The 13853-nt window shown below is 28.2% G+C and overlaps 1 protein-coding gene across 1 annotated transcript in view; it reads right to left on the bottom strand.

Annotated features, from left to right (window-relative positions):
- Positions 1–1112: 1112 nt before the first annotated feature.
- Positions 1113–13853, bottom strand: part of LOC111629648 — a 15461-nt gene continuing 2720 nt past the window's right edge. Inside the window, exons 2-8 of the mRNA XM_023373532.1 lie at positions 13213–13318; positions 9027–9165; positions 7179–7265; positions 5074–5196; positions 2909–3097; positions 1323–1487; positions 1113–1216 (exon numbers count right to left, since the gene is read on the bottom strand). Coding sequence (XP_023229300.1) covers positions 1113–1216; positions 1323–1487; positions 2909–3097; positions 5074–5196; positions 7179–7265; positions 9027–9165; positions 13213–13318 — 913 coding nt within the window. The remainder of the gene's footprint in view (positions 1217–1322; positions 1488–2908; positions 3098–5073; positions 5197–7178; positions 7266–9026; positions 9166–13212; positions 13319–13853) is intronic.

The raw sequence follows: 13853 nt of genomic DNA, 5'->3' as shown, positions 1-13853 counted from the left end.
TAAGTCCTTAAATTATCAATGTACTACATGATTTAGAAACACTTGCATACTCTGGCCTTGGGTCACCTATTTCTAAATGTGCCACTGTTGGCATGTTTCATTTTGAACATATTTTAATCCTTTTTCTCTTTATTTCACTAGATAAATCAGTTTTATTCATTTTATTAGCAAAATCACTTTAATGTTACTTTACAGGTATAAGAATAATGATTCAGAACAAGAGACAAGGCATGTTGTCTTTAGTCATGGTTCTTGTCCATGACAATGCACACCCATATACAACCACACACATATAGGCATTGCTCCAACAGTTTCAATGGGAGTTATTTCATCACCCTGCCTAGAGTCCCAACTTATACCAAATGACTTTCATTTGGTCCCAAAAAGAAAGTATGGTTGGGGATGCACCAATTTAAATCCAGTGAGGAACTAATGCATGGCATTCATGGATGGTTGAACTATCAGGTGGCAAACTTCTTTGATGAGGGAATACAGAAAATGATGTCACATTACATCAAATGCCTGATTTTCAGTAGAACTTATGTTGAGATGTAGCTAAGATACGTACATACCTTTTGTATAAAAACATATAGTTTGTCTTTATTCTTATGTTTTTCATTGCCTACCAGAGGTTAATTTCTAAATAGTCCTCATACAGTGAACTATAAATTTGAAGTCATTAGTATGCAAATACTTAAAATAATAAGTTTAACAATGACAAGTCATACATATCTGACGTAGTAGATCAAAACAAAGTTAATGAATGATGTGTATTAGCAGTATGAATGTTCTCTCAAAAAAAAATGCTAAAAAGTTGTGAAAAATACTAATTTCTCATATTTATATTATATAATTTTGTATCTTCATATTAATTAATATTTTACCCTCAGGTAATGCAACTACTTCTATTTTCTTTGGATTTTCTGAATTAATAAGTCAAAATCTGTTGTAGGTAGTTACAGATAACTTGGATTACATAATGTTCTCAAATAGAACAGAACTTTGTTTCATTTGAAACATAACTATGCATAAAACAGTTCTTAAACCATTAAATCTAACCTTAGAACAGTGTAATAGAATAATGTAGTATTTAACAATTATTAAATAATACATTAAAAAAATAGTCTAATTACCAAGTCATTTGTTTTGTACTCTGCAACTTTTTGTTTATCTTCTCTAAGCACATCTGGTTTGAAGGAAACTCTGAACCTGTTATCTTGAAAAAATAATTATTATTTTTATTGAACATTTCAAATCAATATATATAAATATTGTACAGAAAAATTTAATAAAGTACAGTATACAAAAAGTTTAAAAATTACATTGGATGGGACTTGACATTTTGATAACAAGTTGCTGTTTAGTTGGCCAGTCACATTTAATATTTTTATCTAGGCTTTCCAATGTTTCCTCAGTTAGTACATCTGAGCAAGTTTTAAGTTCACATACATCAACTGGTCGATCAAAAGTGATTATTATTGCAGTTTCTAAAAAAATTAGATTAAACTTATGTGAGATCCGAGGTTTTTTAGGCATAAAATTTTATAAGAAATATATTAATTATCTAAAATAATATTCACAAGGGAGGAAGTGACATCCATCAATTGGAAGAAAGAAGGAAATCAACTTCCTTTCCCACAGGGTTTATCACTATTTCATATAGCCTTATGTCAGTTTACCCGCTTTACACTCGTTATATATCCCGTGCGTTCTTTAGATGCTATTGGGCAGAGGTCCCAATAAAAGGGGAATTTTCCTGCCATTCCAGGCAGTTCATCAAAGATAGAACGTGCCATATGACTTGCAGCAGTTGAAGGAAGTGCAACCTGCCATAGAAGGCTATATGCTGCCAAAGAAAAGTCTTCCCACCAAACTTAATATAATGTGCGCATAGAAATTTGTTCCATCCATTCACATTCTCCTCCCGATCTTCTCCCAACCTGATGAGTTCCAACATCTATCAAAGGACAAAAGACTCCTTAAGTAAGGTAGTACAACTTAATGTATATGTAAACTCTCTCCCTCGTGATTAGAGTAGTTATAAGAAATTAGAGATCTATTTTATTGTATTCAATACTTTTGACTTTATTAAATTCTTGTTACTGTTTTAACATGGTCTCATCCTTGTCTCAAATCTGAGCCTATCTCTGCTCCACTTACTCGTGACCCTCCCACTCGAAATTCCTCTCAAAAGAATACGAGCATGCCTAATGCTATATCTAGGCTGGTGTCAGGAAAAACAAACTTGCAGGGATTTTTCACAAACTTCTGCTCTTCTAACAAGGTCTTAGGAAGCCATCCTTTGACTCTGCGGGTCAATCTTACTGATTGCACTGCCGAATAAGTGGTATAAAGACTATCCCAGACTCTCTACCCATGGCTAGCCCCTCACACTTATATATAGAAAACACATCAGATACTTTTTGTTTTGTATTTTTAATAAATTAAGTTATACAAAATCTGAAAAAATTTTTTTTTCTTCTAATAAAACTGAATGAAAACAAATCCAGAATAATTAATGTTAAACCAACTCCAAGTTCTTTAAAAAATAAAAACAAACTTTTTGCTGGAGTTCATCTTTACTTAAAAGACTCTCTAGCACTTTACTCTCTAGAGATCATGAGGGAGAGAGTTTACATATACATTAAGTTGTACTACCTTACTTAAGGAATCTTCTTTGTCCTTTGGTAGATGTTGGAACTCATCAGGTTGGGAGAAAATTTAAATCCAAAATACTCTAAATTTTCAAAGAACAGTTTAATTTATTGAAATTTAAAAATAAAAATAATAGAAAATCCTACGGATGTATAATTTTAAACTATATTTGTATAGTAACAATTTATTGGATAACCTTTTCAATTTTCTGATGATATAAAATAAATAATAATAAAATATAAATAAATCTTACTATCTTCAGACATTGAAGTTCCTTGTGCAAATTGAAGCTGTGGTGAAACAAAACTAAAGGGAAATTGCTCATTTAATTCATGAATTCCATTAAATGATGGAACAATAGTCACATTTTGAGATGTTTTAGGTAAAGGTATTTCACACCAATATTTTCCACCAGTTATTTTTTTTAACGATTTTGGCCAATCTAAAATAAAAATTATAAAATTAAATATATTTTCTTATTGTTTTGTGATCATTAATAAAAATCTATTTAATTATCACTTTTAATATACAGATAATTGCAAATTAATATAACACTTGATAATTCTAAAATAAAATAAAAAATAAAATTACAGCAAATTTTACTTTAATTTTATTTTGTTTTAATATTAATGAATACTATATTTTTTTATTGTTATTTTTATTAACAAGAAATTTATTGTCTGCTAATTTGTGGAGTGTAGGTCTATTTTCATTGTTACTTTTGACTTAATAGAAGTGTTTTATTAAGTGAACTGATAATTGAAAATGTATCAAGCAGAACTGAGTGTGTAGTCTTGTTTAAGAAACCGACAATTGGACTATATATATAAAGTTAACTACATATGTATAGTTCAATTGCATATCATTTGAATTATTCAAACGATTATAGGTAAAATTTAATTCTATAAGAATATGTAACCCTATGTCACTGACCTATGCACCAGGTGCCACTTGCAGAAGGGCACCCAAATGGTCTCCAAAAACAAACTATATCTGTTTCTGGGAGGGGGAGAGGGGTGCCAATAAAGTGTCATGCCCCAGGCGCCAGTTATGTTCACTATGCCACTGCCCTATGTGGCTGTACACCATATTGTATGTTTTTGTCCTTTTGTTCTTTGTTCACTTTTTCCTGCTCCTTGTTCTTTCTCCCTTCTAAACTTTCTAATTCTCTTAATTCTTCTTTCTTGGAGACAAAGGTCACTTCCTAGAATTTACCAACATATTATATACAAGTTTACCTGGGGGTATATGATGTAAAGGAGGTCACTTTTGAGCTGGTGCTCAAAAAGAGAGACAACAAACAGTGTTCGGTATCCAAGTAGACAGGTGAAGTCAGAACTTAGAGTGGGAACTTTGAAATCCCCAGGCTGAAGTTAGTGTGTTAGAGTTGGCATTTCAGTTTGACAAGTCCAAATGTGTGACTGCTATTATCAAATATGCAAAAACTTTCGATAACCAAAGAAAGGGAAGACAAAAGCAAGAATTTTGTGTTTAAGAAGCTACCACATGGCCCCTCACAGTAACCAAATGACATTTGCACTAACTGGATATTCTTTCCTAATCTATCCACAATCTTCACAATTTCTCACTTCCTACCTTCTATTTACTTTATAAGTATAAATTAGTAATAAGAGTTTGTTTCAAGAAAATTATTTTTGTGTATTGTATTGGATTCTGTGTGTTGTGGTCATTTTTTTGTTTTGAATTTTCACCGATGGTTGGGTCTAAGGTTTCTGCTGGAGAAACCATTCTAAAGCTGTCATCCTTGATTGAACCTATAAATAATTATATCATATGTATATAAATTAATTTTCCTACATCTACTGCATGTTTGGTTTGTTGAATGTTTGTCTTAGTGAGCTAACAAAATCTCTATCATATATATCTCACAACTATAATTTTGATGTATAAATTTTATGCTATCTATTAATAACTTTAATTATAAATAATTAAATTTTAAAAAAGTAATTTTTTTTAAATATTTGAGAAAGTATCTCAAAACAAAACTCTAAGGATCATTTTTATAAATAATAATGTTATATTTTGATATTTGATTTTTTCCTTATAAATCAAATACAGATACTTAAAAACTATCTTTATTCCTTTTCCAAATATTTTGTGATTTTTATTCAGCATATTCTGAAATGTATGTAAATGCCAAATAAATTCAATTCAATTTTTTCTGTATATGTGTAATTTAGATCAAGAGTTTTTTAGTTTACAACTCTATTTAGATAGATATTTTAAGCTTAATTAAAAATGATCAAAATTATGATATAAAAATATTTATTTGCAAAAATATATTTACAATAATATTTAACTTATTATTTAATATGGATAAATATTACACATACATTTATGTAGGTATTAGAAATTGATCAGAAATTAGATGATAGTTAGAAATTAAAATAAAATTACCTTTTCCATTAATAAAACATATTATAGGCCTATCTGGAAAATAATTTCCTTGAAAATTCACAGTTACTTTCTCAGCTTCATTGTTATAAGGAATACTAATTGGTGACATGCTTGTTACTTCAACTAAAATACATTAAATATGTTTTAAATATTCAGTTTGAAAATTAATAATATAAATTAAAGTATTAAAGTAATTAAAAAATTTTTGTTATATAATAATATAAGGAAGCTAGTATAGCTCAAGAATATTGCATCAGTCTAATCAAACATAATAGTGTAAGTTTATGTTGCAACGATGTTAGGTTACTTCAGTACTTGCTTTCAACTGGCTCTGTAGATACATTCAACTTTATTTTTCCAATGAATATTTAAAGGTTTTGAGTGATAAAACTAGATCTTATTTTATTTTTACTTATTATTTCTTTAACTTTTAGATTTGGGAATACTGTTTGTTACAGAAAAAGACTTTACATTCCTGTCAAAACTAACTTAAATTCTAACTTATCAGAGACATCTTTGGAATATATTGTCACTCAGATGTATTACGGATCATATGAATTTTGTATATTAAATATAATTTTTTTTTACAGTTTAGCAACATAAGAATTGAGTATGTTATAACAAATTTATAGATAAATGATAGTAAATTTTATTATTACTAGTATCACTTTCCTATTAAAACAATGCAAGTAAATGTAAATGGATAGGTGACTATTAGGAGACAAATGAATGAAATGATAAGATGATGTCAAGTTCCTAATCACAGTGATTATGACAAAGTTTTGATTTGAGTTACAAAGGTTCAAAATAAAAGAGTTCTTGTAAGGCTATTCTTTTGTACTGACTTATGGAAGTCAAAATCATAAGTTTAAAATTAAGACTATTAACCTAACCTAACTTTAAAATTAAAAGTAATTTTGTTTTCTGACAAAGTTTTGACTTTACTTTTGTGTTAATAAAAGTTCTTTGGTAATTGTTTTGTTACTAATACAACAACCAAAGTCAAATATTATCGAGCCAGAAACGGCTAAATTACTAATAATTTAATAAACAATTTGGCATTAGAGTTAGGCATTAGGTGCCATCTCTTGATAAATATCGAGTCTAGTAAGGATGTTTGATTACTAATACAATTTGGAATTTTTCTCTAACCCCTTTTGTTCAGATTTTTATTGTTGATTTTTACAAATGACATTTAGGTTTTTCAGGTCAGCTAACTTGGAAATGGAATTTATAAATTAGATATTTGATTTGTTCTTTGTCAAATAATAATTTTATATATTGAATTATTTATGTAGAACATTGCATAGCAACTAGCATTTAATATTCTTCAACATCTAAATGAAAATTCATTGTTTCCTAATATAGAAAGTCCAAATCTGGCATATATTTTTTTTTTCATAGCAACCCTATATCACTTCTAATTTTAAGTATTTTGAGAATTTGTGATTTTTACCATGACCTTGCAGGGTGATTCCAAGAATAAAAATTGATAAAATTTTCTGGTAGCTAAATCATTCTTTCTTATTCAATGATTGAGAACTAACTTAATTTATCTAAACACTCACAAATCTATATGGATCAGAAAATCAAGCTTTGTCTTCTGCTTTAAATAAAAGAGGCAGAATAGCAGATTAACTGTATTTTTTCTCATAACTTTCTCTTAGTAAAATTTTTTGAAGATACTATCTTTTAAGAGCTGCGAATTTAGAATATAATGACAACAACAAATTAAGTATAGCTATTAATATACAATTTCTAGCATTTATATTTTCTTAATTAATTATTTTCTCTTTTCTTATGATTTAAAAATTATTCATTATCATCTATTCACTGAAAAACAGAAATTTTTTTATAATTACACTTGAATGTAGTTATAAATTTAAACAAACAAGGTTAATTATTCTTGTTTTGAATTCATTATCTAAATCATATATGGACTAAAAGGCACTACTTTTTGTCTTAAAATAGAAAACTGACATTAAAGATGGAACAGATCAGCTGAAAACTTGAATGTAAGCATAAGCACATCATGTTAAAAGTAATACAAAACAATCAATATTATACATACATATATGTATATTTTAAAAATTTATCATACTTACTGATATCCTTATCATAAACAATCAATGTATTATCTGCAAATAAAGGCTCTCTTTCATCGCTTATATTGACTCCAATATAATAAGTTCCTATAAATAATAATAATAATAATAATATATAATTAGATTAATAAATATATTAAAATTAAACAAAATACCTTGTACAATGTATTTAAATCAAAGATATAATCAAACAAAACAATTTACATATAAAAGAACAATATCTTCATATAAAATTTATAATAAGTAGATATACTAGAAAAACGTTAAAACATTAACTACATACTGTATTTAATATTTTATATTAAAAAATATTTATATGTAAAATAAATAATACAATCCTTTACATTTAAAATAAGTAGAAGTTTCTTAACAATGAAATGACAAGATAACATGAAGACTAAGAGGAGTAGGTAAAGGAGGCATACTTTGTTTTAAACAGTGGAGAGAACTGAAACCAATTCTGCTGGTAATGCTGGATGAATTGCTGCTATTACTGTATTTAATATAACTATTGAATCTTTAAATTATAGATTTTATTTAATTGTTTTAACACATGCTTATTATGTCAGTCAATAAAACCAGAATTTTCACTAACTGTAGTCTTATTTACTTATTCTATTTAATGTTCAATTGTTGTTATTACCAATTTAGATGATTTCCAAAGTGATTACAAAAAGTGGATTCTGCTGTCAGAGTCATTGAGAGGGAAGAGCTGGGGATATTTTCCTAGATCCAGAAAATATTTAGGGGCTCTTAATGATTCCTACTCCTGTAAATTACAGCAATAATATTGTAGTGCTCTGCAACTATATGTATGTATTATTGTTTGTTCTGTCTGTATCAGGTCTTAATTGTTGTGTTAATAAGTGTTACTGGTTATCATGTATTGCCCTTTATGGTTCGTACATCTTGCATGCGCTTATTGGCTAACGAGAAGTTATGTGTGCACCTGAATCCCCAGATGGAAAGAGAGTTTACAAAGGAGGTAAGGCAAGCAAAAGGGGATTTTTTTCTTGGTTATTTTCATCTGGAAAGGAGAAGTGCTGGATCTCTCAGTCAAGTAAGAGACAAAGGAAAGGCTGTAGTAGACTGGCGAATGGAATTACAGGAAACAAAAAAAAAAAAAAAAAGAATAATAAAGGGATTTCCCGATCACATCGACATATAAACGTGGGGAAAGTGGACTAAGATATATAACATACCAAACCTAGTAAGTGGTGAAGGACTACAAAACCTTATTCTTGTATGAGGACATTTGTCTCAACACGTGGTTACTTTGCCTTTGTTAATGGAGTAAGAGAGAGATAGTTAGCCTCTTTTCTAACAAGTGTTCGTGAGTGATCAGAAAAGGGTATCATCTGTAAATATCATTGTAAATTCATCATTGTACATTAGTTAAGTTTTAGGTTAAGTCGGTGGCTCACATATTCAACTAGGTTAAGTTAATTTATAAATAAGATTATGCTAACCCTTTTTACTTGTGAAGTCCTCAAATTATTCTTATCCCAATCTTAAGTTGGGATTTGTTTCGACAGTCTTATATTTTTACTAACAAAAAATAAAGACTTTTAAATATTTTTACTAACTAAAAAATATTGTCAAATATTTTTACTAACAAAAAATAAAGACTTTTAAATACTGCTTTTTATTAATAAAGAAACATTTTACATATTTCTCTTGTTTAAAAAATAAAAATAAAAAATGAAAAAAGGCCTGCTAAGGGGACAAAAGAGACCCCACTCTACTTCAATCCCTATACAAATGCTCAACCTCTAAACAGCTCTGTATATAACACTTCTTAATATAATAAACTAAAAGTGTATATAAAAAATTATTTAAAATAATTACCTGCTGATAGCTTTGTATTACAAACAACAGAAGTCTCTTTAATTTTTCCAAGTGTACTCTCTTCTGTATTAGTTTCTGATGATTTAAACAAACAAAATATATCTTTTTTCTTACCCATAAAAGCACCAAATACATTTATCTATAAAAAATATTTTAAAGATTACTCATAAATTTTCAAAATTTCATGATGTATATATTTTTTATAAGCTACAAAATAATATGAAAAACTATGAATATATCATCAAGAACAGTTCTGAGTATTAGCTAAGGAATTTTCCAAGATTTTTGCCACAGATTAAGATATAATTAATGGAGACCTATCATTTTGAAGAACTGCATTCATGTTTGGAGACATCTTGTGTTTTTGTAAATGTTTCAAAAAACTTTCCAAACTGGACTCTTTTAAAAACATGACTTACAAACAGTCATGTTTTTAAAAGAGTCCAGTTTGCATATTTTCCACCTGTATAATATTTCTAATATACTGAATTATACTCTAAGCAAATGTTTTTGGCTCCATTTAGGGCCCATTTCAGACTTACATCAGAAGAAAAAATTTAGCAATGATATACCTAACTTTCCTGGCTGTTATGAGATTTTATTTAAAAAATAACTTTTATATTATTAATCATAATACATTAATTAAATTGTGTGTGTGTCATCTGTTATGAACTTTTGTTATAAAATCTTTTTATATTATTAATTATTATAAAATGGCAAAAGGCTTAATTTTGGGGGTAGGGCTGAGTTTAATAAAAAAAATTGTAAATGCTAATAACCAGTAAAATTTTCATTAAGTCTGACCTTTCTTGAGATACGACACATGACCTCGTTCTATCTCCCCACCCTCTTGACTTTTAACTACCAAAATTTAATAGCAAGCTTGCTTTCATTTTTTGGTATACAAGAAACATTTTATAGCTAAAGTTGGAAAAGTATGCAAGACTGTTTGTAAGTCATTTTTATTAATAATTCCAGATTCAATAAAACTTAGTGAATCATAAAAACCTATTATTCTTTAAAGCTGTAACTGCTATACAACTTCATAACAAACTGACCTTTCAATACATTTCCAGTAATGCCATCAATATAAATAAAAAGCAAACGTTTTTGCCTTCATTCAGGGACCATTATCAGTCTTTTATAGAAGATTTATGGTAGAACTTTTGGAATCTGAGACAATTTTTGAAAAAACAACATTCTGTTCTTCTTTTCCAGCAAATAATTTTAATAAACAGACAAATGTTTTCAGCTTAATTTATAGGCCAACATCAGGTCTAACTAATACAATAGCATCAATTCCTTACAACGTTTTTGAAAGGCCAAGGAGTTCCATGACAAAATTTACAAATTTAAAATTTAAGATTTTAATGTTAAAAATTACACAAACTATATACAAACATCATAATAATTCTATGTACGGTTCAATAATAAAAATCATATTTGGCTACTTTTTTGGCTACTTTTATTTGGCATATTTGGCTACTATATTTAAGCCTCATCTGTAAAAAGACTGCTAAGCTGCTGACAATGATTCATAATCCTTCTAATTGATGCAGTAACCATTCCTTGTCACTTTGAATATCTCCAGTATTTCTAAAGTTCTTATATAGTCATTGTTAAAGTCGTGCTTAATCAATTCTTCCTCGAGATTTGCTTTTACTCCCAGTTTTGTGGCATAAATGGCTAGTGATCACCTTATTTTTTTCAATATTGCATCTATATTCTTTTACGCTACTGAACAATGATCTATTTGTAGAGCCAATGTATATCAAATCACATCCAAATCTTTCACCTGTGACTGGGATATAATAAACTCTTGGTGCTCTTCATAAATCCATACTATCCTTATTATTATACAATAATTTAGACTGAAAACATTTATCTGTATATTAAAATTATTTGCTGGAAAAGAAGAAAAGGTTATTCTTTGTTATTATAGTTTGTATGTTTCATGATAATATTGTTCATGTAACTATAACAACCATTTTGTTTATATTTGCTCGCTTGCTTCCATGGTAACAGCATTTTGATAAAATATTTCATATGTAAAGGAATAAAAATAAAAAATTGGCATATAACATTAATATAACTCCTAAAATATGTAAAGAACATTGTCTTAATGTTAAATTATTTTAATTTAAGCAATAAAACTTAAAAATTTACAAAATACACAAGTACTTTTGATAATTTAACATCATCATCCCCAGGCAAAATTCTAATTTGTAAAATGTTAAACAAACCTCCACAATTGTAAAGTATGTGAAAATAAATGTGAAGAAATAAAGATTTTATTTTATAAGTAAGAGACTTAAATTTGCAGTGGCTTGTTTTTGCTAAACAGGAAATATCACAATTTTTAATCTCATTTTATAAGCTTTAAACGTGATGAATAATAATAGTAATAATAATGCTCATAATGTGATAAAATAATAAAATAATAAGTTACACAAAGAAAACAAAACTAAAACTCCAAAGGTTCAAACCTACATTGTCTAGCTCCAGACATAGCATCTTATTCACTCAGCTATTGCACTCTGAGACATGAAACTTCCAAAGACTTATAAGCTAAACACTAAATTTTCAGAAGCCCAATTTTTGGAAATGTATGATAAATGGATCTTATTATCTGGACAAGGAGCAGCTTGTGTTTAAGGCTACGTGCTCATCAAGTTTTGTTCAAATTAGAGATCTGAACATATGGCCTTGCTAGCAATAGAAATCATTTTTGAATAATTTTTTAATGAATAATTTCAAATAACACATTTGATCACAATGTTTAAACAGTATTTCACAGGTTCTGTCATGTCAAAATTTTTGTTTTAGTCTACCAAAAAAAAAAAAACAAAGTGGGAAAAAAGTCATTCCAAAAAATTTCCCAAATTTTCTGTCAGTCAAAAGAAAAAAATCCCCCCATCTGGAAACACTAAGTGAAATTGCAAAAAACTGCCTTTGGTTCTCAATGTCACTTCCTACTTTTCTGCCCGAACTTGCCACGTGACATCATGAAATCGCTAGGTGTGCTGCACAGGGCTCTTATTGTACATTATTTAAGCTTGACAATTTGCTGTTTTTACTGAAGTGTGATTTGTGATTCAATTTCACACTGACTGTCGAAACAAGTGCACTAGAATTTTATTGCCACTTGCAATCACCAGTGTTATATTTTTATCACCACTTTAATAAAAATATCGCCAAATAGCAATTTTGGTGCTATGCTGCAGGGCTGCAGAGTCGGTAAAAAAACACTCAACTCCAACTCCTGATAATTTTAGTAGGCCAACCCCGGAAAAATTAAATACAAGTCATTTTATGGGGGGTTCAGAGGCACTCATAGGGGGTACCCTACTCTGAACTCTGAAAGGAGCCTGTGGCATTTACCCAAACACTTTTATAGTTAGTATTTTTAATATTTAACTTACATTAATATTTATTTGTATAAAAAAATTAATTTTTAACAAATATTTAATAAGAGGAGAAAGGGGGCGATAAAATTCTACATCTACATATATTCAACAGCATTTTCACTTCAATTTCACCCTTGCAGAAGAGTTAGTTTAACTAAAAAGTGTGTGATCTAACTAGCTACTTCAGCCCCTTATTCAGAAAAGAAAAATATGTACTGATCAATTAGTCTGTCTCATTCAGAAAAATAGAGTACTTATTTACAGCAGGAATAATAAAGGAATGATTCAAAAATATTCAAATTCAATTAAGTCAAAATAATTTAATTATTAAACACAAATACTACAAAGAATACTACATATTTAATAAATTAAATTGCTGGAGCCAGAATCGGAGTTGACACATTTTTTCCAACTCCGACTCCAACTCCTCTGGCCAGAAATTCCTTCTGACTCCAAGTCCACAGCCCTGCTATGCAGTACCACTGCCTAACTATTTGAATAGTGAAGTCATTAAGTATCAAATATAATGCTTTTCAATACAACATTAACTGAAAAGTAAGAAGTTAAAAAGAAAATTAATGTATAGCTTGCTATAGGAAGTTTCAACATTTTTGAGTTACATAGTTTAATTTGTAACTGAATGAGTTAAATCACTAAATAATTATTTAAAAATATAATGTATTGAATTAGAATCTTTAAAGTAAAAATTATAACTTACATTGAAACTTATTATACAAGTATATATAACATATAGAAAAAAAATGTTATATAGCACCTACCTTAACTTGTACATTAGAAGGAATAACATCTGGTTCAAATTTTACAAATATAAAGCATGAATCATTTTTTCCATCACATATTCCACAAATATCAGCAGTATTACTCCTAATTAAATAAAAATATTTTTTAATGTTTATAAAAGTTAATAAACATGTTTAAATTAGAGCAAAAACATTATCATAATATTTCAATAATTCATTTGGATTGATATAAGTATATTTTAAAGAGTTGTTGTAAACAAAAAAGATTTAAATGTTAACAATGAAATTCCATATATATTATTAAAACTTTTTAATTTAAATGATCATCAACTTGAGGAAATTAAAATGTATAAATATTAAATATACAGTCAATTTTAACTTATAACTTAACTTACAACAATCTGTAATTATGATAGCCAGAATTGCTTTATTAAAATATATTTTTGATTCCAATCAGCACTTGCTAATGATATGATACAATAATTAAAATGTTATATTAATGCTGTAATTGCAATGGCAGCTTGTCCATAAGGACTGCAGGGCTGCAGTCCCTCTGGTATAAACTGAAAGTTCCTGTTTTATTATTGTCATTCTTAAATTTTTATTAATTTATTTATAGAAAATAAATTATATATATATACTCCCAGTTTTGTGGCATA

This window comes from Centruroides sculpturatus, unplaced genomic scaffold, assembly GCF_000671375.1.
Source record: "Centruroides sculpturatus isolate CEXI.00-Female unplaced genomic scaffold, Cexi_2.0 scaffold640, whole genome shotgun sequence".
Lineage (NCBI taxonomy): Eukaryota > Metazoa > Arthropoda > Arachnida > Scorpiones > Buthidae > Centruroides > Centruroides sculpturatus.
The sequence above is the reverse complement of the archived record's forward strand: the minus strand, read 5'-3'. Positions and strand labels throughout refer to the sequence as shown.